The 26229-nt window shown below is 36.5% G+C and overlaps 1 protein-coding gene across 1 annotated transcript; it reads left to right on the top strand.

Moving 5' to 3' along the window:
• Positions 1–440: 440 nt before the first annotated feature.
• On the top strand, positions 441–25205 carry LOC115411859 (alpha-tectorin-like). The gene is made up of 19 exons (XM_030124085.1): positions 441–552; positions 2636–2697; positions 2835–2932; positions 5141–5368; positions 5475–5558; positions 9003–9108; positions 9179–9308; positions 10377–10614; positions 12203–12359; positions 13701–13788; positions 13894–13956; positions 14679–14878; positions 16337–16474; positions 16921–17108; positions 18057–18211; positions 18962–19207; positions 21336–21498; positions 22107–22199; positions 23566–25205. Exons 2-18 carry the CDS (start codon positions 2652–2654, stop codon positions 22197–22199), a joined length of 2421 nt encoding a protein of 806 aa, XP_029979945.1. The 5' UTR covers positions 441–552; positions 2636–2651; the 3' UTR covers positions 23566–25205.
• Positions 25206–26229: the final 1024 nt, after the last annotated feature.

Below are 26229 nucleotides of genomic sequence, written 5' to 3'. Positions count from 1 at the left end.
AATGTTCCTCATGCCATTCTTAAACAATTCTAGCTGTATGGATTGGGGCATTATCATCTTGAGGTGAAGGTGTTTCCATTATTTTGTCCAACCCCTGTACGTCTGCTGGATTTAATGGTCTGTAAATGGGGCAGTAATGACAGACATACAAATGTAAATTCAATGAAAGCGAAATGACATGAATAATCACATATTCCAATAGCAGATAAAGTACTCATGACTGATTATTGTCAGATTAAGTCTGTAACTCTCAGTTAATTACAGGGTATTTGTAGACTGGAATTCTCTGTGACAAAAGCCAGTCTGAGAACACAACAGGTCAAAAGTCTGTGAGAATCTATGACTCTGAGATTAAGGTGAGTATGAAGACAAAAGTGGGAGTGCTCTAGAAAAAAGTTTTCATCAAACTCAGAGCAGTTGTTCTTCTGCAACAGAGCAACACAACAGATGTAACAACAGAAAGTAAGACGGCTTGAACACCTGCTTCTTGTCTGCACAGTCATTTGCAGCTTAACTGCTGGGCTACCCTGTCCAACAGTTACCAAGATCTAGGTAAGAAAAAAAACATTTTTGACTTTGCAGTAGATGTTACCTGACTGTAGATTAATGACAAATGGGTAGAGATTTAGTTAGTGGTCCAAGATCTCAGTCTCTCATATGAATGTCTTATTTGTGTTAAACTGAAGTGAATGAAGTTAGGGCTCCTTTACACACAAATAATCCATTACTGTGCTTTGCAGATTTCAGATATATGTTAATGGTTTCTTTTTCTGACATTTTTGATTATACTCCTTACATTTTAACAGAAGCACATATACTTTGAACTCCCTATATCTTTGATACAGATGTGTTAATTTAGTTTTAATGCATTAAAGGTAATAATCGATTATTTTCACTCACACCCATAACGACCCAAACAAGCACTGGCAACCAAAATCATCTCCCAATATAACATTTATAATAACTTCTGGTCCATTAATCCTATCAATACATGTAAATAATTGGTGTAAAATGTAGTTAGTCATCTTTACACGGTCATCAGATATGACCCATTTGGACGTTCAGAGGCTCCGTAGTTACCGTCGAAACACTGTCATCTACAACATTGATTCACCAGTAAAACCCATGGAGTTGAATCAATGACAGTGGATGGAGACACTTGGTTTATGTTCCGTTATTGATATCAGTGCTAAAAAAGTCAGCTTTATGTCAGTTTTGTCTGTTTCTGATATAATAACCCTCAACTTTAATCTGAGCTTTTATGAACATGTGCATGATCAGTAAATTTAATATAAGGAAATATTTGATTTCTACAGAAAATCTGCAAAATACAGAGGATAATATTACAATAAATAGTGATAAATCACTTAAGAAAGGTTAAATAGAAAGAAAAATTCATTTGGGATCTGCTACCAAAGTCACACTGGGTCTTTATGGGTTAAAGACATGCTGATACCTAGACGGACGAGACAACAGCGTATTGAAAAGACAATCCTTAATGTGTGCACAGGTGCATATTATGAAGGACAAAGCTAATAAAATGAAAACAATATGATAGGGAGAGCGGACTGCGGAAAAAAATGTGTCATAAATGTTTTCAGATTTTCTGGAATTATAAACTGTTTGATCTGATTTGCACATAAGACCCAGGAAAATATACATTTTGTTCTACACTTATATGTTTCTTATGTATCATTCAAAGACCTACTTTTAATACTTTAATACTAGTAGATTTTAGAGCCTATACTTTTTTTTTTCTTTTTTTTAAATTTGAATCAGTACTTCTTATACTTGTATATTCTGCAATAGTATCATTAAGTGTTAGTTCAGTCACTCATTTGTCGCTTTTCCATTGGACATCTGCGCAAAACTTTACTGATATTTACTAAATATTGAAAAAACAGATATCCGTAATGTTGTTTTTTTCATTAAATCACAAATGCGATGATTTCTTTATTTATTATCGCGAGACAACACAAGAAGTCATTCCATAAACATGGCAACAAACATAAATATGGTGTTAATTTACAGATATATTCATTATTATTATTATGTATTACCCCTCTATCTCGTACTACGAGGGCTGTTCAATAAGTTCATGGCCTCACCCAGAAATACTGGTTGTTATAATACAGGATGTTACATTCTTTCGTGATGGGATAGTGATGCTTGAACATCGATGGACCAAGTGCATTGCTGTAAATGGAGATTATGTTGAAAAATAAAATATAAATTATCAGTCTGTGTTGTTCTGTTCTGGGTGAGGCCATGAACTTATTGAACGGCCCTCGTAAATTAAAAAATGATTGGGTTTCCTGGTGTGTCCACACATGCCGCGACGTGTTTCTTCTTCTTCGCTTGTCGTAACATGCGCCAACATCGTTTTTTTTTTAATTCACCTCACTCCAGTTGCAAAAAAAGGTCTTTCCATTGCAGTTTTGCATAATATACTATTTGCGCTACACCCGAAAAATCACCTCTTGCCAGCCAAAAACTTTTAATCGAAAAATTAGACTTTTGGGGAAATTGTCGTTTTTCCATTAGGCAAATTTTTATGCGCAAGTTATATTTGCGCAATTTGAGGGTCAATGGAAAAGCCACAACTTATCTAAATTGTATTTGACTGTGTTTTCAGCTGTCTGGCCTCCAACATGCTCTTCTTCACTCTGTACGTGGCTGCACTCAGTCTGCTGGCAGGTAAGATGCTCATACTGGGGATCAGATAGACCAAAGTAGCCTCAGCAACAAAACACCTTCTAAACATGAACATATCAACTCTCACCATTTGGAATGTAAATGCAGGTATCTCAAAAGAAACATCTCTCCCCTTTCAGGTACAGCTGCTGACAACCAGACATTTACCAACTCTGGAGAGATCGACATCTCCACATGTCCTATCACCTATTATGGACAGAAATATGAGACATTATATGTGAGTAATACAAGAGACACAACTATTACCACTGTCCTATTATATGTGGGATGGAATATCAGTGTAGCTCTTGTCACGACAGACATGGATCGGTTCCTTTAAAACCAGCATTTATTTCACTCTCCTGTCTTTCATGCCGTGAGAACTGATACACATACATACAGCAACAGAAACATATATGCTTACATTAATAACTATACATGACATAGTTGAAAGCGTAAACGTGTAAATGTAAACAAAGTTAGTTTCAAATAAAAGAAAAAATACCTCGTTGGCCGCTTGTCACGAGCGAGAGTTCCTTCATACACCTTAAGCCATGTTTTTCAATGTAGAGGTTTCATTCAGTTCTGCCGTAGCAGCGCAACGTAACAAACACTGGTTCCAAGCCAGACACAGCACCAATATATTAACTATGTAAAACAGGATTACTGTTTTCCAATATAAACACATGAAATTACCTTTTAACATTTAACTTTTAACTAAATTATTCAAAAACATGAAATTATTAATTATGATTAAACAAATACAACATTTACAATCAAGATCAGAATAAAAATGTGCAAAAATGTTCTAGCCACAAGCTACTAGTACTGCATATTATTTGCACCTTTAACCTGTTTAACCCTGACCATATTTTCAGGGGAAAAAACACCTAAAAAGACATACCCAAAGTAAATGAAGAATTACTTATAATACTTATAATAATAAGGTTCATATGGATGTTCTTGGTGTCTATGGACATTTAGAGACCTCACAGAATCTATTCCCATTGTCTAAAATATTGTATCTATTACTATGCCTGAGTAAACTGTAACAAACTAAAAGAGAAATTACAATTTTTTATCCTCGCCTGTTTTTTTTCGGCTGGATTAATGATGATATGCATAAATTAATTGTTCGTGTCGGAGATTTTTAATAGCGTATATTTCACCCAAGAAAGATTAAAAATCATGTTTTAACATTAAAGTTTGCACTAAAATACACTTTTGATGTACTTTTATTAACAGTAGGGTCTAAACTTTGAGCAAAAGTTGAAAAAAACATCCAATGTCCTGATTTATTATATTTTTATAGTAGATGAATATTAATATAATTTTTCGGCCTGCAGGCGGGCTGATAGGGCTAAAGGGGTTTAAGATGCGATTTAGTAGCACAACTTTTTTTTTTATTATTTGCAGCTTAAGTTTTCATATGTTCCTGACACTGAAGAACAATTAGAAGCATTATATATGTTTCAATGTAATGACAAATAAATCACATTTAAGCAAAGAATCCATTTATGTAATTCCCAAACGTTTTGGCCAAGAGTGTGCAAATTTTTTCAGTGAATAAGGATTCACAAGACTTGACGATGTTTCCCTTTCTGCTTGTACACTGCAAAAAAGGCCTGTGCAAAAATAACAAAAATTAAACTCATTATTGGGTTAAACGTTCCATTTCAAGTAAAATTATCTGCAGTGCGATAAGAAAATTGCACTCAAGTTTTCTTAACCCTTTCATACACAAATTATGAGAACCTTAATCAAAATTTTTTCCTGAGTGTTTTTATTCCTCTTTAGGCATGAAAAAAACAATGCAACTGAAAATTTTCTTCTGAAAAATAAATACAAATAAATAGATAAAAGAAAAAAAAAAAGAAAAAAATTAAAAAATACATAAAAAAAAATAATAATGAAAAAAAAAAAAATTCTTACTAACCTATTTTTCATGGAGTTGCAAAAATGTCCACTTGGCTGGACACCACACGTTTAATTTTTGATGCACAGAAACATGTATTTACTGATAAATTGTGTGAAAACTATGGGGAGGGCTTGTAATTCTGGGGGTTTATGATCAGGAGAGACCTACATAATGTTACCAATTCATGTCAGAAAAGATATGTAGTGTCTTAAAACTTTAACAAAGATATGTGTAAAAAAAAAAAAAAAAAACAAAAAAAAAAACGAAAAGAACAAAATCAATGAATATACAAGAGAACAGCTGTAGAATAGCTGTCCACTGTAGTGACCACTATGCATGAAACGGTTAAAATAAGATAATATTATCTGAGGATTATAGAATGCTTAAATTCTTATTTTAAGAGGAATATACTTGCTCTAATGCTTGATTGCACAGTAAATTCACTTTAAATATTTCAGCCAAATGCCAGTGGTAAACAGTTAAACTGAAGCTGTTGTTTGTTGTTGTGTTCTTATGTGATTTATCCAGGTGGACTTTGACTCAGACAAGTTCAGAGTGTGCTTCAAGGGCTTCAACAGACTTGGGATGAAGAACGACTGTATCTTGATGTCTAAAGGGACAGCAGACAGAGGAGGCCTGTCAGTGCTCACAAGAGAGATTCCAACAGGATCTGGGGTTCACAGACTTCTACCGAACCTCCAAACTGCTGGGAAATGTGTCAACTTAATACCTTTAAAGGACAGTCAACAATCTCAAGTGAGCGTTTTCAGTTTAATGTGTGATTCTCATGTTAAAGACTTTTCTAAAGTTCATTATGGTGGTTTTTTTATTTTATTTTATTTTATTTTTTTACTGTTGTCAGATTAAACAAGTTGAACTGGGCAACTTTGGGAGACAAGCAATTCTGGCAATCAAGACATATTCTGGGTACACAAGTGGGAATGTTGTAAGTACAACAGAAGACACACAAGAAGGATTTGAAGGGTAAAACCCCCACCATGGTTTTCATGCCTTAACCCACTGGTTCCCAACCTTTTTTTGGCTCGTGACCCCATTTTAACATCACAAATTTCTGGTGACTCCAGACATTCAAAACAGAGACATTCTTCTGTTGGAGATGTCTTACGGGACCAGGCGGGTGAAGAAATCTTTCTATTCTCAGTTCCATCTGTTTTTCTGACTGCGACTGTGTCCGGGCAGGTTGAAGTGTAGTAACGCATGCAGTCACATGATCGGGTCAATTAGGAAAAGTGTGTGGTGTTTTAATTTTAATGAAATATATACTGAATTATTTTTTTTTTTTATTAGTAATTATTTTTATTGTTTTTTGATCAATTTCTAGAAATTTCAGGTGACCCCATTTGAACTCCAGGTGACTCCACGTGGGGTTGCGACCCCAAGGTTGAAAAACACTGCCTTAACCCTTTATAGGGTACTTACAGAAATACTCCAAAATTCAAATTTTCAACCTTAGTCCGTGCGCTTACATGACAGCTTTTATTCCTGGTTTAATCTGATTAAACGTTAGATCCTATTTAAGATGACCAGGTAAACACCTTATTCCAGTTGAAAAAGAATACTTGGGATTAAAGGTCCCGTATTATGCTATTTTTCAGTCACGTCATATAGGTCTCAGAAGCCCAAAAACATAGTATTTAAGTTTGTTCGCCCCAAAATCATCCTTTTTTCAGAGTTTCAGCGGTCGAAAAAGTCACTCTCACTGGCCCTCCTCAGGACAGGCTGTTTCTGGGCCTGCTTCCGGGTATGCAAATGAACGCATCTGTCCACGCCCACTTCCCCTCCCCTCTCTGGGAGAGGACGCGGCTTCCGCTAGCGGTACTACGCGCTAATGTTGACTGTGAAGCCATGGCTCTCTCGTCTACAATACACATGTCTCAGACAGAACGTCTTTCCAAACACTGGCTTTCTTTGCCTTGAGGCGTGATTGAGCCCCGACGGAAAACGGCGGTGTTGTGTCGGGTTCGTGGACCTGACACGGAAAGACGCCTGCCGCCACTAATGCAGGCAGCTACTAACAAGCTTGATGCTAACTATACTGATGCCAACCACAAAAGGCCTGTGTTCAAAGTAGTTCTGTTGAATGTCTCTCGATATTATCAGCTCTTGCATGTTAACGGGGATGCAAACGTTAGCAGCAGTAACCGAGCTATGTTAGCTGCCATGCTAACGTTAGACGTACACATCAACAAACACAAGCTTATCCGTAATGTAGGGTTATGCAGTAAAGATACAAAAAAAAAATGATAAGAACTTACATCTCCCACACTTGTACTTGGGTCACGAAGCGTTGTTACTGTGTCCTTCTTGATTCGGAGTCTTTGTGCTAAGCCGGAGCTGTATGGGCCCATGTTCGAAAAACACTCGTCCGTGAAATGCCGGACACACACATACAAGCGTTTGGGAATGTTGTTTGGTACATGACCATCAAAGATATAATCCAGCCACTTTTTTCGGAGAGGCTCGGAAGTGGGGAGCAAAAATAAACTTTCGTGTTGGTGTGTGCAGCCAACAACACCACAACTTGCGTGTCTCGCCTTCCCCTTGTTTGTTGTCCAAGAAGTACTTTGCCAGGGCGGGGCTCGCTTTGCCAGGGTGGGGGCACAGTCAGGGGGAGGAGTTAAATCCGCTTATGTCGTCATAAGCGGACCCAACTCAAACTCGGCCGTTTGAGCAGGCATTTTCACTAAATGTGGTGTAGCAAGGCAGGGAGGAAACAGACAGTTTTCAAATTCGAACCTCATAATGAGGCTACTGCAACACACACTACTATAAGAAAACTTTCACAAAGTGAGATTTGCATAATACGGGACCTTTAAATTTAAACCCAAATAAAGTCACTGGTTTAATCCCCTTTTAATTCCGAACTAAATTATTCCTCGGACATGTAAACCCTTTATTCCGTTTGGACTTTATTCCTTCCATTCTGCGCATGCTCGTTGTCTTGTCCTGTCACGATGACGCACACATTCTGCGCTGGTGGAAGAATATGCAATGCAGTATTGTCAACCCAAACCGCTCCAGTGGGCTATTTTGATGGGATCTACCAGCCTGGAAAACCCTGAAGGAAGAGTTCACCACCTGTTTTTTATTAATTCATTTGTCGTGCACTAACTAGTTCGATAAGTGGGCAAAACAGTTTGCACTGCAGTGCACCGATTGCCTTGTTCTTGCAGCCCTTCCGTTAGCTTAGCCTAGTTTAGCATAATCGCTTCATTCTCATGGTCAGACGTAGCCAGGCTTTTATAGATGATTCGGAATATTTTATGAGTGATTTTGTAAAATTCAATTCTCCCTAATCATTACTTTAGTCCGGTGGGGTCAATATAACCACAAATTGAGGCTCAAATCATGGTGATGTGACTTACTGCACTAATAAAATCTTGGGAAATAAAAACTAATGCAAAGCTAAAACACTAAAGCAAAGCTAATTTTTTAGTGCATGCATCCCTTCCAACAAAAAGATTTTCCAACTTCCATCAACACAACAGTCCCAAGATTGTATGAGTGCAGTAAGTCGCAGATTTAAAGAAATAATTAGGGAGAATCGGATTTCAGAAAATCACTTACAAAAGACAACAAATCACCTTTAAAAAACTGGCTACCTGTGACTATGCTAACCTAAGCTAACAGAAGGGCTGCAAGAACAAGGCAACGTGAGCACTGCAGCGCAAACCCTTTTGCTCACATATCTACTTCATTAATACCTCATGTAAACCTTTATTTGGATTTAACATTTCCATGTAAACAGAAGAGAAAATGCTTTAGTTCCAAATTAATTTCTTCTGGAAAAATAAATCGGATTTAAAAAACATCATGTAACCGTACCCAGTGTGTTATTGGAGGACCTAACAAGACTTTATTACTTTCAGAAAACTATTTCAAAAATTTGTAGTCATGTAGAAAATCAAGGTAATTGAAGTTACCGTATTTGGTTCCTTTCCTGTATGTGGAAAAAAAAAAACATAAATTGATTTAGAAAATCAAGTATATATAAGAAGTACAAGAAAAACACCTGTAATGTGAAAGGAACCTGTATTTAAAAACATTAGACCAACATGTGTGCTGATCCAGACCCCTGTCCACATCCACATGATCCCTTTGAACATCATTCCTTACATTAGTACCATTACTTCATGGTACCTAACAAAGTAGGTCCACTCACTGTTCATGCAGAGGTGGACCTTACAGACCCTGTAGACCACATCGGACCTGAGATTGTTGCCTCACTGTCCTCACTGTAACTGATGCAGTCACTGTCTTGAAATGTATGCGGAAATTACCAAAAACAGTGACTTGCCCGATAAAGGGTTAACATTTATGATTTGAAACATTTTTTTTGTCCTCTCTTTTTGTCTGCCTGTATTTCTAGGAGACAGTTGAAGTGGTCAGTGGTCGTTCTGTTTCTAGACAGATATTCCAAACTTCAGAGACAATGAATGGAATCATCACAGACGTGAGTGGATGCAGACACAAAGGTAGTAAATCTTTTCTGGAGTGTGAATTCAGGTCTCTAGTGCAAATCTATTAACACCTCATGACTCCTAGGAGGTGTTTACAAGATTAATACAACAGTATGGGATCCAAACATCTGCTCCAATGTAACCTGTGATGCGTTTGGCGTGGCTACAGTTGTCAGTGATTGCGGTCCAATGGAACGTTGCAAGGGCAACGGCAGGTACATTTTGTCCCATTTCACATCAGTTACATCCATACACAGAACAATTATTATTTCAACAGGTATTTTCTCATATTCAGCAACAAAACAAAGGTTTGTTTTATATATATACATCTCCCCACACTTATGACAGAGTATGACTTATATGGAATTATAAGTGAACAATTCTGACAGAACATGACAAAGTATATCATAATAAGACCATTTAAGGAGAAACATCTGACCTTTGACCTTTTTGGTGTTAGCTGTTTAGAATTACATTGATATACTCAATCAAATTTGTACAGATAAAATTACAATATTTAGAAACATTAGTGGAATATAAGTACTATGCTAAAGTATACATTTGACTTTATAAGTAATGTAATCCATTTTATGCCACTTCCTCTACTGTACTGTTTCTCATTGGTCAATTTATATATTTTCCTTCACAATATTATAAATAGTCTAAAAGCTTTAGTTACATTTCAGATTACATTTTTCCATCCCCTTACTGTCCAATTATAACTGTGTCTCTGACTTTGAATAATTGTGGTGAACTGAAGAATTAAGTGAAGATAAATATACTCTTTAAGAACCTTTTTGGATTTTAATGTAAAAAAAGAGTATTACAAAGATGAAAACAAAGCAGATTATCTGAGCTCATGAAAAGGTGACTTTTTTGTAATACTTGGGTCTCAAATGAAGGATGTTTTTGTAGAATACGATGCTTTGCTGTGGATGAAACTACCCTAAATCAAACATTTACAGCAATAAAAAGCAAGATATTTTTAGGGCAAAAATGCTTTGACAGTGAAAGTTTGACTGGTGTGTAAAAGTGTGTTTGTGTGTAAATCGGTGAATTACATATTGTAATGTGCTTTGAGTACAATCAAGACATAAAAATACTATGAAACTACAAAAAACATTTTGATACTTATATACTTTTATATGAGTAACATGCACAACCTTTATTCATAGTGGTGTATCATCACCACATCATCAGTGCATTCAGAATGTACCTGTATTTATGTACCTTTATTCTCTGTCTTTCTTTTCTTTTTTTCTGTCCTGTTGCGCCTCCATCAGCTGCATCATGGACGCCATGTGCACAGTGACCGGTCCCACTATAATTGATGTCATGGGACACATTCACACCGTCCCAGACCGGTGTGGGTACACGCTAATGAAACACGCATCCATCCCAGGTTTTCAGGTTCTGGGGGTTTTTCAGGAAAGACGGCGCAGAGATGTCAGTTTTTTGGACCGTGTTATAATTCACCTGAGCAATGCCAAGATTTTTCTGGAACAAGGTGGAAGAGTGAAGGTAAGATACCTTCAGCAACAGTTACTCTCAGCCTGATCACAATCAAGGGTACCAGAAAGGGTGCACATATAGATAAAAAATAATAATGCTCTATCAAAAAATCAGACAGGCCATTTTATTTGTCTGATATTTCTCTTTTAAAGTCCAAAATATTTTTGTATTATGGTGTCTACTAAAAATTTTGCAGGCTTGTACCCCTGTCAAATCAGAAATTATTGGGTGTACGGACACTCCAGCCTAATAGCCTCCATATTTAATGCCTACAAAGAAATACAAATGTTTCAGCACTCAGGATAATCATGCATTGTTTATTGCATAGATGTCATGTCCAAAGCATGTGTGCTGAAAAATTCCATATATTGACAGAAACAATAAAATTAGACCCACATATTTTGATATGGTGTACGGACACTACTTGGTGTACGGACTCTACAAGATTGGAATGGAAATCTGGCTCACCACATGGTCGCATCTCTGTTAGATCTGTAACTAAATCTTCCTGGTACAGGAGGAAATAAACATTTGTGAATAAGTTATAACAATATATCTGTAAGGCATATATGCGATATTACTGATGAGGGTATGTTGGTGTACGGACACTACATGAATTTTGGTGAGCAACGCACCATTGAAAACATGCGGTTCGACGTAAACATCTGTTTGCCACATTGTTACCAAATTTTCTGCAGCCAGGGAGCATACCAAAATCTGTCTAGTTGTGCATATTTAGTCATAATAATACTTAAATAACAGGTTCCCATTCTATTATTACAATTACAGGGCTGTAAAATAAGGGTTTTCATAAAAAAATGGTTGATTGTCTTAATACTGAAAATAAGAATTGGTAATCAAACAGCTGTTCAACAAAAATGATCAATAAATGAAAAGCAATGTGATGTGTGTATTTTGAAATAAAAAAAGACACAGGACTTGAATAGTAATTATTTATTGTGTTACAAAACATTAGGTACAATAATTTTGCTCTCTTATAACAATAAAATTGTGCACGTTTTCACGCTCATTGGGTCACCATTTTGTCAGTTTTTATCTGATTTTCTTCAAATTTGGAGGATTGCAAGATCTAGAAATAAGATGGCCAAAGAAACATTTTGGGAATGGTTTTGGGGGCATCTTTTTGCAATACTGATTAATAACTGATGCAAATATACTTGTACACCTTGATTGTGATCAGGCCGTCTGCAAATGTATGGATAATGCAAAGTTACATAAAGAATTCACATGGGTCACTGATGTTAGTCAGATATACAGCTTTATATAGTTGAGTAACTCTGATCAAGTTTATGACTTACAAAGATTTAAAATCTATAAACAAACCTGAGGAAACAAAATGCAGTCCAGTGAAAAAGGCAGTAATAGACAACACATACCTGTTAAATATTTAAAATTTAATTTTAATTAGATGATTTTCAGTTTCAGGATTACTTGAAATTTGGGTTTTGATCAGAGAAAATAAGGGTTTGTTGTCTAAACATTTTGGTGTACAGGGAAGTGACAGTAAAGGAAAATACACCTCAAATAATCCTGTTGGATCGTGTGCACACCAGTTTAGATGTCAGTTTTATTTCAGGTGGATGACCAAGAGCTGTTACTGCGCACCAACACTCAGTCTGTCCATGGTGTGATGTTCTCTAAGGATCCGACAGGAGTTACTGCCAAAATAACAACCTCGAACCACACTGTTTCTGTCCATTTTAATGGCTACACTGCACAAATCCACATAACAGGTACGGACAAATACAACTAGTAGAAACAAGGGAGACCTGTAGGCAGTCACAACCAATGCATGGAATCTTATCTTATCTGATAAAAACACACTTTTTCTCATTGGCTTTTAATCAGTGAGTGAGATGGGGTTTTTTTTTTTTAAGATTTCCTATGTTGTTTTTACCAGATTTGAATTTGTCTTTGTTTTGGGTGTATTTTGTTGTACTTCGCCCACTTTGCATCTTGTGTTATCACTGTTTTAGTTATTTTTTTTCCCTTGTTTTATGATTCATTTGCAGCACTTTGGCCAACTGTAAAGTTTTTAAGTGCTTTATAAATAAAGTTCTTTATCTTATCTTATCTTATCTTATCATCACTAGGGCTGGGTATCATGGCCAATTTCCATAATCGATTCGATTTTGATTCATAAGGTTCTGAATCGATTAATCACAATTCGATTCGATCCAATATTGATTCGATTGAGTATTAATTGATTGATTCAGATTAATTTAGTGATATCAAACTACAAATTTTGAGTTGTCACCTGATTATTTGACTACAGCAGTCATGCAACTTATCAATACTGGTATCAATATTGATATTAGCGTAGCAGTCGAACATTGTCTCTTTACTATTCCTCTAACTCCATACTCAGCCATAGGTGATAGTATGGATCCAAGTTATTATTCCAAGAACGACAAGCTTCTGCGACTCGCCTCAAAGAACCTCCTGGCGGCCAGTTCCTTCACACTGCGGGTTCGAGTTTGAAGCTGGGAGGAGGTCCGCAAGATGGAGCCAGCTGCGCTTCTGCGTATTCCCGGTCCTGCTCTGAAAAATCGATCTCATCCACTATTAATCGATTACGCAGAATTAAAACGAAGTCGATCTAAGATCGATCAAATCGATTTTTTTACCCAGCCCTATAATTGTCACTGTTATTCAGTTTGACACAGGATATTCCCAAATTAACCATTTCCCTGAACTCACCAAAATTTTCAGTTTAACAAGATCTATGACAAACATTTGAGAGCAAATCTAAATATAACTCGCGACTTTTGCAGCTTTTGTGTGAAAGTTGAGGCTAAGCCATCACTGCATATACTGTATCTTCAAAACGAACTATTGGAAGAGTGGGAAAAGTCTCATGAAGTAGATGGAGATACAGGTTTATTCATTTTTACTGGATTAATTTTTTTACAGAGCTGTTGTGTTATTTTCTATATGTGAATCCATGATCATGTGTCGTGTCTGGAATGTCTTTATGAGTTCAATGATTGCAAAATTTCAACTCCTCTCCCTCCTATTCAGCTGTAATTAAACAGAGTGATGTGTGTGTTGTATGTTTTCTTTACAACAACCAGGACCAAGTGGAACACCAGTACATGGTTTATGTGGCAGCTCAGCAACAACTATGGTTCAAGAGAAGGTCTCTAAATACAGTGCCAGTGGGTAAGTCATATCACACACATAACACAATATCCATAACTGCATTTATATATCATATATATATTGTAACTGGAGGTAATTGTTGATTTTCTGCTGTTTACTCCATAGCTGTGACACACAGTATGATGACGAGGCTGACAGTTCAATCAACTTCATTGACATAAATGAATGGTAAACACAGACACACCTTCACACAGACTGATAATAATACTTTTAACCCATAAAGACCCAAACAGCCACTGGAAACAAATTCATCTACTAATGTAAAATGATTAATACCTGTTGATCCATAATCTTATCAATACATATAAATAATTGGTATAAAATGCACTTTGTCACCTTTACATGGTCATCAAATATGACCCATTTGGACGTTCAGAGGCTCCGTAGTGAACGTGGAAACACCGTCATCTTCTACAACATTGATTCACCAGTAAAACTCATGGAGTTGGATCAGTTACAGTGGATGGACACACTTCTTTTATGATCAGTTAATGATATATTGTGTGGAGAAAAGTCACTATTTCCTCAGTTTTCTCTGTTTTTCATATAATAACCCTCAACTTTAATCTGAACTTTTATGAACATTTACATGATCAGTTTTTTTTTTTTTTTTTTTTTCAGAAAATAACTGATTTTCACTGGAAAAACACAAAATGCAGATCATAATATATCATAAATAGTGACATATAATTGAAGAAAGGTTGAATAAAGAGAAAAAGTCATTTAGGCACAGCCACAAAAGTATGACTGGGTCTTTATGGATTAATAAAAGATAAATTGTATATGCTCAGTCCTATAGAGTTCACTGAACTGACTTGAATGATCCTTTGCGGTCCTTTCTAGTTCATGTCGCTGAGTAGACTATCATTTTCCATGCTTGTCTTAAACAGGTGCAATGTCTTGGATCAGGCTCCTTTCACTGCTTGCAAAATGCATGTCAACCCAGAGTCCTTCATGTCTGCCTGCAATCGCACGTTGCATAAATACCCTGCAGTAGACGGTCTGAAGTGCCAGTTCCTGGAGGCCTATGCCAGAGCCTGCAGCCAGTACAACATTACTGTGGAAGGATGGAGGTCAAAAACTAGATGTTGTAAGAGTTTCACACTTTCTGCTTATATGTAGCATCAGACTAGATGAGGCCAGTGCTTGAATGAAGTGCTTTTTTTTTTGGTATTTGAGGTACTTAACTAGAGTATTTCCAGGTTAGATTAATTAAATATACAGTGGTGGAAAAAAGTTTTTGGACACCCCATGTATTTGTGATATGGGTGCTTCTATGAAACTGGTCCCTAAAAACTGGACAGAGGGGCTAAAAATTCAAACTAGATGTAGACTAATGTTATGAAGCATGTTTGGAAGCACGTTGGGTCTGTTTTAAAAATAAATATTTACTGAGATAAAAGAGAAACTATTTTTCAGATAAAACACATTTTTATATAATTTTCATACAAAAATCATGTAACACAGTAAAAAGGACACAAAAATTACATGCTGCTATTTTTTTTTAAATATCTTTTTATTCTCTCACAGGTACATTTTGGGAATCAAACTAATTATGCAAGGCAGAGTTTTTCACAAAAATGACCGCTGTTGAAAAGTCACTCAAAATTGATTTGTGTTAAATGGGCAGGTTCAGCGTGTAACGTGAGTGGACACGATGGGTTACACACGAAACCTAGAATGAGACTGAGATTCATGAAAAACCCACATCTGGATTAGAAAAACCACTTGGATCATCAAATGTAACACAGTGTCTTTATTTATAGTGGTATATAACACCATTTCAAGCCATGTTTTCCACTGACACCTAGGTAGTGTTTCCTGTCCCAATTTTGGCCCCAACATTTGATTAAACATTCATTAATTTTGGGATGGCTCAGAGCAAGAGTATATTTTTTTGCATTTATCTGAGGTCATCATTAGGTACATCCTGGGGGGATATATGTCTAAATTTCTCTTTTATTGTTGGGTCTAAAAAAGCTGGCAAAGTGCCAGGTACCAAAATAAACCCAGTTTCATAGAAGCACCCAATTATTGCATTAAGAATCACTATTAAGTCATTGAAGCACTGTGACATTCTGGGGCATTCGTCATAGGATTCCTTCTGCACATGCACTGTTCCGTCAAGGTCAAAACTCTGTGTTTCAGCAAGATAATAAACACATCCAGGACATGATATGCTGAAACTGTCAACTGTCATTCTATGTTTTTTTTTTTTTTTTTTTTGACAATGAAAAAAAACATATAATTTGCTTTTTTTTTTTTTGCATCTGTCTAATGCAGCCACACAAGATTTTTCCTCAAATATTTCATGATAATTTTTGAGATTGTGTACAATTTAAACTTTTCCACTACTGCATATGATTCTCACACAGAATATGTTACATTGAAAACTGAACTCCCCTTGAGAATAAGTAAAGTACATTAAACAGAATATTCAAAAGTCTTTAACTAACAGTGAGGGCTTTGAATACATACAGTTTACTTTAAGTCGAGTATATACTATCCCTTCTTTTCTAATAATTCATTTTTCTCTATGTGTTGGCAGCTCGTGTCCCTAAGGCTCTGTGCCAGGACAGGTATTGCAGCGCTCATGAGTTCTGTGGTGAGAGGAGATATGGAGGGGAACGTCGATGCCTTTGCAGGGCAATTTTTGCCTCCAAGTACAGAACGACAGACAGTTTCGGTATGTCAGCTACGACACAGGAGTGCTCAGTTCAAGAACAGTTTTGTAAACTGCTATTTGATCAGAAATTTAAAGGTATATTAAAAATGAACAATAAAAACACAAAAAGATGTGAGATCAGCACCAAGTTAACTTGTTCTTCTCCCATTACTTTATAAAAATCACAATTCTTATCTTTTAACAGTATCGTTCACTTTTTTTTTTTTTTTTTTACTTTATTTGCTGTATACATATAGTGTTTATAATTAACTTCTCATTTGATTAGATTAGATTAGATAGAACTTCACTGATTCCTTTGGCAGGGTCCTCAGGGAAATTAATTTCTGCATGCAATAACCTTGACCTAATGTGAAAAAATCAAATAGATAAATTATTTGAATCTGAATATTGCATTTGTCAGTATGTGGTCAAAAGTCTCTAAATCACAATTTTTGATGGATGTTCAGGTGAGCCAACGGTCTGTGAACACAAGTCAGCGACGCTAACCCTGGCTGGCTGCCTGCTGGAAGAAAATGGCATAGACTACTCTGTCCTGCACCTCAATGACCAGAACTGCATGGGTAAAATGGACAACGAGACCCACATGGTGACGTTCAGATTTAACCCCACCCACAGCTGTGGTACTGTGGTCATGGTGGGTACCTCAAGTTAATGCATTTAATCTCAGCTTTACCTGAAAAGCAGATTTATTTTATTTTATCTGCACCTTATTTGCATAGTGCACCTAAAACTAAAATCACATTATGTTCAGTCAGGTACATCTACTATCCTTTACATCTTAACTTGCATCTTGAGTTACCTTTCCTGAATCGTCTTTGAATCCAAATAAACATTCATACCAAATGTGGTAAAGATCCATCAAGAAATTTCTGAGGAATCAGATGGAGTGAGGTTGACTTTTGGATCTAAAATGCCATGAGATCATCATATCATCCCATTGCATATTTGTAAAACATTTTCTTCATAACATGTATGAATTCTTGAGTGATGACCAAAAGTGCATTCTGACCCCTTGAAATTTCACCACCAAATTCTAGTCAGCTCATCCTTGAATCCAAATGAATGTTCAAGGCTTTCCTGAGATACCACGTCGAATAGAATGGACAGATATGAAGTCACATGATCCTGACCTTTGACCACCAAAATTTTGTCATTTCATCCTTGAGTTGAAGTGAATGTTTGCACCAAATTTAAAGACCTTCTGTCAGACCGTTCACATGTAATGTAGACCAACAAATCCCAGATTACAACAACAACAACATAATCCACACTACAGGGGGTAATTTGACCTTTGTGGGTCATGAAAGTCCTTCAGTGATGCAACTGGGCAAGCAATTTTTGTAAAACAAAAAAAAAAAAGTGAAGTTTTTGTAATTTTGCTTTTTTGTTTTACACATATTTACATCAGCATTAATATCTGAGTCATTTACTTTACAGCTACAAAAATATGTTTTAGAGTTTAGATGCATGTGTTGTTGGATGGGGATCAGCGATTGTTAGAGCCTGAAATAGAAAATTTACGTGAATAAGAGAAATCTAAAAATTATTTCATAACAGTGTCTGTATCCATGTGACCCTGTAGGCAAACAACTCTGAAATTATCTACAAAAACACCATCAAGACAAGGAACAGCTCCATGTTTGGCGTTATAACTCGCCACGACCCTGTGTACATTGACTTCTCATGCTTTTACCACCAGCCTGACATCAAGAGCATGGCCATCAGACTCAAACACAGGTGTGTTATGGGTAAACAGCATAGAGTAACCAAAATCATAAAACTCACATTTATTACTGTTGAGGGACAGGCCTTTACTTTTGGATAGGGCTGGGCATTATAGACAACATTAAATACAGTGCATTTTTTGTGTATACATGAAGTCAAGATGGAAGAATATTTAAAAATACATGTATACACTGTACACTATATATTTCTGTGTATATTAAAAAGTTAATTACTATATATTAACAAAAAGAAGCACTTGAAAGAAATGTATATTATCTATTAAAAAATGTAAATAATAAAATAAACCTTCAAGGGTAGGTTAAAATTCTTGCTGAAAAAGAAAGAAAGCACTAAGTTTGATTTACAATTTTTCATTTGATGCATTAGTTAAAATCAAAAAAATTTACACAATTAGACAAATGAATTCACTACATCATTTGTTTTACTTTTGGACTTATTGTCATGAAATTTACAGCCTACATTCATGTTTTTTTGAGGACTGTTATTCGTCTTCTACGTGATGTGAATGAACCTGTTTTGTGCCGAATACGGCGCATTTTTTAAAAAAAATGTGATTGTCCTCTTGTGTCTCACTTTGTTTCATCATTGCTAATTGTTGTTGTCAAATTGTTGCTGTTTAATTGCTACTGCAGCAGAAATAATTGCCTCCCGAGGACAAATAAAGGTCTTGAATTGAATTGAACTGAAGTGCATTGACTGAAGAGAGTGAGGAAGATGACTAAAGTGAGTCTGTGTTTGCAGCTCTCTGACCAAGGAGATTCTATACGGACAGTGGATGTACAATCTGACCATGAACGCCTTTGCTGATCCTGACCACATGCAACCTATTGACTCACGCACAGACATTGAGCTGGATCAGAAAATCTGGGTGGTGATCATGGCAGAAGGACTGGATGAAAAGCAGGTCGCTTTAGTCACTGATTCCTGCTGGGCGACCGATCAGCCTCTGCCCAATGGAAGCCTGAGATACGACCTCGTCATAAAAGGGTGAGTGTCGCACAGAGGTGACCATGATGATCAAAACTTCTGACTTTGGCTGTTATGTCTTATATCAGTGGTTCTCAACTGGTCTGGCTTCAGGACCCACTATCACCCTTCAAAGACAAGCCAAACCCAAATTGATAAAAGTTATACATCTCAAATTAATTTAATGAAAACATGTTGTGTTTTGTACCTGAGGTAATACAGAGTATCACAGTATACCAACAGAGAAGACAAGTTTAATGATAAACCAAAATGACCAGCAGGTGGTGATGCTAAAGAGGGAAATATTCCCTTTAAAGGGGTCATATTTTGCTAAACCCACTTTTATTAGTCTTTGGATTTGTGTATTTGGACCCTAATAGTTCAAAAAGTTGGAATTTGAACCCTCCAGGTGTTGCAACGCTATCTTTATATACATTTTGGCAAAAATCAAGTGGATTTCTACAACTCGTTTTAATTCCTGCTTAATTTGTTATGTCTATAACTAGTTACGTCATGACATTTGCACATATAAGGTCAAGACTTCCGACGAACATTTCTCTGAGTATGCCATATTTGTTTATCAGCAGCAGCAGTTGTAGTCCATTCTGAAAATATGTCCAAACTTCGAGCAGATTACCTAAAATGTTCAGCTGTTGGTTGTATTAACGAACACAAGTGGCTGAAGGGGACAGAGCAGCACGGTTAACAACCTGGAGGGGGTGGGGCGTGAAGTGGCTCACTTGCATTTAAAGGGCCAGTGCTCAAAATGACCGTTCTGGTGTCATTACTCAGAAATAGAGTTGAAGATGGACCTGTGGAGTTGAATTAATGAAGAATTCAGACCCAAGCATAGCATTTACAGTTTATGCAGACCACAGGGAAATGTTTTAAAATGCATAATTCCATTTAAAAAAAATAGGACCAATGGCCCTGTAGCCTACTGGCCAAATTAAAAGCTTTGGGAAATGTATCCATATGCTATTTACTATCACCCAGTTCCGTGTATTTTTTATATTACAGAAATAGCCCATGTTTTGGTCATATTCCAATCAAATCTGTAAAAAATTCAAATTCCAAACTTGATATCATTGATACTTACTGATTTACTGGATCAATCCACTTCCTAGCTGTTATAATGGGAAACTTTTTCAAAGTTGCACCAAATCCAGAAACAGATCTGGATTGAAATAATTTCAATACTTTTGTGGTGACATCATCATAAAGAAGCTGTATACCAAGTTTGAAGTCAAACAGAACTGTAGTTTCGGAGAAGAAGACAATTGATTTTTTTTCCCCATGAGAGTCCATGTTAAATTTTCTGTAAGTTCCCAGATCCAGAAGAAGATCCTGATCAGCATGTGGCCATTATGTTTTGGTCATCTCCCCATCAGGGCTGGACTGTAGAAATTTACACTGGATATCATTTATATTTACTGAGTTATTGCATCGATCCACTTCCTATCTCTTATAATGGGGAAATTTTTCAAAGTTGCACCAAATCCAGAATCAGATCCGGATCCAAATAATTTCACTAACTTTAGCTGACATCATCATAAAGAAGCTGTATACCAAGTTTGAAGTCAATTGGAATTGTAGTTTCAGAGAAGAAGACGATTGAAAGTTTTCTAATGGACGACAGACGACACCGACAGATGCCGCATGACGACAATAGCTTACGGCCTGTCGGCTGGTAAGCTAATAAAAAGCAAAATATCACTCTTTTAACACGAAATTAGGTACATTTTAACCAAAACTAAAAAGTGTAGTCACTTAAAAATTAAAAGTACATTAAGTCACTTATTGAAGCGTTAAACACGAGGTTTTTGTCCTCAATGTAGGTAAAACCATATCCGATTTAGTTGTTGTCATACCTGAGTTTCGTCATGATATGAGTAGAAACATTAGGGTTTTCTTTTATGCTGTGAAATGTCTGGTGATAATGAGCATTACAGCGCATTACTGCCACCTACTGTTGGGGAGTATGAATGGACGGTGCGCTGCTCCATAAAAAATAAAGCACAGGATTTGTTTCTAAACATTATTTTTTGCCCAAGCAACGGCCTGCGACCCACTGAAAACAGGTTTGTGACCCACATTTCGATCGTGACCCACCAGTTGAGAATCACTGTCTTGTATCATCTTTTATCAGCTGCCCTAACCCAGAAGACCGGACAATAAATGTGGAGAGCAACGGAATGGGCACGGCCACCTACTTCTCCTTCAACACATTCCAGTTCTCTGGGAAAACTAGTGATGTCTACCTGCACTGCAGACTTGAGCTGTGCATCAAACAGACCAATTCATGTGCCCCAGTAAGTCTGGTTCCAGTATCAAACACATAAAGACAGTACATGACTTTCCCACTGTTAGATTAGAAGAAACACACATTTAACCTGTATAATATTTTACTCTTGGTCTTAGTTGAGGTGACCTTGACTACAAAACCAGATCAAAGTATGGATTATTTGTCACTATTTTTGATCTGGGATGTAGGTATAACAGTTAAAAGGAAAGATGGCCATTATTGGGCAAAAGGAAAGACAAATGTTATTATAATCAGCCAGGATACAGATAATAAAGTCAAACTGTTGCATATATGGATAAATTATTCACTTGCCTTGCATTGTGGCAAACCTATGTAGACACAGAACTGTTCTTAGATATCAAATACACAGGAAAATTCTCTCTTGTGTTTATAAGAGTTGTTATTAAATATTTGGGTGACTCACAAAGGACTTTTAAGAATTCACACTAGACCATGGCATTCTGAAGTGTTAGAATGGCTGATGTCAGAGCATACTTAAAATACATTCTTGTGGAGAAAAAAAAAAGATTTCCTTAAGTCTGATGGACCTGTTGTTGGACCTTAAAAGCCTTTGCTGATCCTAAATTTGACCTCTGTCTCCTAATGGCCATCCAGATTTGCCAGAGGGCTAACAGGAGGCGCAGATCTGCCATGCCAAACTATCTGAGTGATCACCACCAACTGATCACCATGGCCTGGACTAGCTAGGTAAGTACAACTCTGCTCACAAAAATGTACTAAAAATGGTGCTAAAACCTCAGTGTACTGACATCTGCATATATGTATGTATGTGACAAGAATAAGCCACCTGCAGTCGTGTGTGGTACGCGTAGTGACCGATTGAATATGTGGATGCTTTTCCTGCATCTATGTTAACGGTCATACACTAACACTCACAAAAACACTGGGGAAAAGGTTAGAACGAGGGTCATAGATGAGCAAAGATAAACTGACAGGGGAAAGGGAATACACCAACTAAATCCACTTAGAAATCCACTCAGTGTCTTTTGTGTATTCTAGTATTTCTATGTAGTTTTGTGTACTGTCAGTGTTTTTCAGTATATATTTTCAGCGTAATTTTTGCGTGATAGTTTTATATACAGGCTTTCCTCTTGCACTTTAAGAATCTGCTGCTAAACAGAGACAGCTGCTAGACAGATTTCCAAGGCTTATTATTCTATTCTATTCTATTCTGTGCTATTGTATTGTGTTCGATGCTATGCTATTCTATTGTATTGTATTTTATGTTATACTATGCTATGATGTTGTACTCAATGCTATGCTATTCTGTGCTATTGTATTGTATTGTATTCTATGCTATGTTATTCTATGCTATACTATTGTATTGTATTCTATGTTATGCTATTCTATGCTATGCTATTTAGTTGTCCGTCCATCGGATGGACAAACGGACAAACGAATGAACGGGACAAAGTGGCTCCCAATCAGGAGCCGGCTCCCGTCGTTCACGTCAAAGAGCCGGCTCTCAGAGCTATTTCGTTTGCGACCCGACACATCAATACTAGAAGCAAAATTGTATCCATTTCCTGTTTTGGGTAACAAATTAACTAATTATGCTGATATTGTGAAATTGTCTAACACACATCTTTATATATGCCTTGATGTAGATGTAAAATTTCACCCATTAAAGTCCATGGAAAGCAACATTAGTGGGGTCAATATATGGACCAGTTCCAGTAATCTATGGAAACTATGAAATTAGTGAAACAGACCACAGAACATAATTAACCATAACATAAAATTAATGTCCAATCAAACATGCTACGCCCACACTCAACTGCTTCCTCCAATGCCATGTGTGGACAGTGCTCTTAAATCAGGGGCTTATGGGTAAATAGCAATGCCTTAAATTTCTGCAAGTAGAGGTAAGAGGTAATCCCTTAAATAACGGTAAGTTAATTAATTCATTTTTTAGAATGTGTAACTGTATCATCATTACTGCATATTTAAATTATGACTATCAGTAAATATACTTACTCATATTATCTGTTCCAGTTGCATGTATTCCAGTACTTGCTGAAAGACATCATATAAACTCTGTTTATCTTCTTAGGTTCTTTCCATGGTGACATCACCAGATGAAAGAGCTCAAGACCAAGAATAATTCCTGTTTGAGCCAGGGAGCATCATCTTCCATCGTCCATCATCTTTTTAGTGCTACTTTGGGTTTTATGCAGTTGCTTTCTCTGAGACTGTGAGGTTTACTTTGTTGTATACCAGATGTACTGATTTTACCACATTGAATAATCAGAATCAGAATACTTTATTAATCCTAGGGGAAAATTATTGGGTGTTACAGTTGCTTCATTCAAGTATAATAAAAAGTAGCAAGAAAGAAATTATTAATACAACAGAAAAAGAAAAATATAAAGCTCTAAATATACAAACATACATAAAGAATATATATAGAACAGTAATTTGTACAGTATGTACGGGACAGTATATTATCATTATGATAGTTAAAGATGCATAATAGTCATAATCACTGGGTCATGCACAACACAGATCTTCCATGTAATGTGATAATCGGGTTATGTCCACACTAATATGTTAGATGGTCTTTTTCCGCTACATTTACACCTATAGTCCACACTCCAGTATCTTCACAGATACATTCAGACACAGAGCTGAGCCTCTTCTTTAAGTTAAGGAACTAAAGATCGTGTTGTCATGACGAAGCAATGACACAAACACCCACATTTTTTATCTGACTGGGTCTTATCAGAGCCTACATATCCTGATGTCTTGATTTGTTTTTGTCACATGATAATTTTCAGAGGAAAACATCAGCTCTAACTACAAGCTGTCCACTCAAAGAATACAAAGTCATGGCAGTTATGTTCTGGTTGCATCCTTTGTGCATTTAAATTCCACATGTTGTCCTGCTACTGTTAACTACATCCACAACAAACAGGCTGTTATTGGAAGAATTTGCAAATATTTCCATGAGTGATACCACCCCACTGGTCACATGATATGGATGTGGTTTCATGTTGAGTTTGCCTGTTCTGTCTGCCCTGGGTTCCAAATGGTTTCCCAGAAAAATAGGTGCACATTTTAATTGTGTCAATGCCCTTAACCAAAGTACTGATGAAAACCTGGGGTTGGTCTCTGTGCAGCATCAATGAAAACTCACTGCTCCTAATGTGCCTCTAATGCTAATGGTATCTGCTATGTATATTAGAATGAGTAAAATGTGGAGATAGAAATTCCTTATGAGGATAATAAAGGGACTTAACCTTGGACCTTAACCATTGCTATAGTATGTGCATTGCAACTTTTAGGTAAGTATTCAAGTATGCAAGTTCTGGACACTTCACCAGCATGAATATCCCATAATGCAATGCAGTCATGGCAACAACTGACAATGACAGAAGGCAAACAGAGCCCAATAGCTGGTAATCTATAATATTATATAAATGCAAACAGTTCATGACTGCAATACACAAAAGTATACTCAATAGTTGCCTTTCCATTGGACATCTGTGCAAAACTTTACCGATATTTACTAAACGTCAAAAAAAAAAACAGAAATGCGTAATGTCAGTTGTTCCATTAAATCGCAAATGCGGTGATTTGTTTATTTATTATCGTGAGGTGACACAAGAAGTCATTACATAAACATGGCCACGAATGTAAATATTGTGTTGATTTACAGATATATTCATTATTACTGTATTTTACCCTTCTATCCTGTACTAAATTTAAAAATGATTCAGTTTCCTGGTGTGTCCACACATACTGTACCATGTTTCTTTTAAAACTCTTCCTCTTTGCCTGTTATAACATCTGTCAACATCTGTTTTTTCTTCACTCACATGACAAGTTGCGGAAAAAGGTCTTTCCATTGCAGTTTTGTGTGATATACCACTTGCGCTATGCCCGAAAAACCACCTCTTGCTAGTGGAAAAAATGTTTAATTGAAAAACGAAAGTTTTGGCAAAATTGTCGTTTTTCCCTTAGGTAAATTTTCATATGCAAGTTATATTCGCGCAATTTGAAGGTCAATGGAAAAGCGACTAGTGATATTGTAAAGGTAGCACAGGATGGGATTTCAGATGGACCCCTTTACCAACAGCTTGGAAGCTTCGAAAAGTGGCTTCACTTCTGTGTAACAGCATAGAATGATATCAGGGTTCACTACCTTTATATTTAGCCTTTTTATTTGGGCTTTATTTTCTCGCTGAAATGGGGATTTCAATAAAATGGAAGATTGGAGAGGTTGTGTTTCACTGATTAAATGATGTGTTTTAGATTTTGTCCATTTCATCCACATATATTGATGTCTGAACAGACTTTGACAGCGTTGGGTCGGAGTTGAATTGTGTGTTCAGAAGAAGGATGAAAATCTAGTGGTATGAAGGATTTTTCACTGATGAGAAGTATTCATTAGTTCACTAAAAATGCCACATCAAAATATTATTTGATGTGGCATCTTCTTTTTTGTAACAACAACTACAAACAAACACTACACACAGTTCATGAGAGGGCTCAGTGGTGGGGGGGTGATGAGGAGACTAATACCTGCTTGGTATGATTACACTGCTAAGTAGACATCGCACCTTTTCGTCATCTTTGGAAACATTTGTGTACTGTTCATTATTTCACAGCCAACACACAACACAACCAAGCACGCAGCGACACACACTGAGACCTAACACATTTAATTTGTCTCAGGGCTCTGAACAGCTCTTGACAGTGTTGCCTATTAGCTGCT

Source organism: Sphaeramia orbicularis, chromosome 21 (genome assembly GCF_902148855.1).
Source record: "Sphaeramia orbicularis chromosome 21, fSphaOr1.1, whole genome shotgun sequence".
NCBI classification, from domain to species: Eukaryota; Metazoa; Chordata; class Actinopteri; order Kurtiformes; family Apogonidae; genus Sphaeramia; species Sphaeramia orbicularis.
This window is presented reverse-complemented; position numbering and strand designations above follow the sequence as displayed.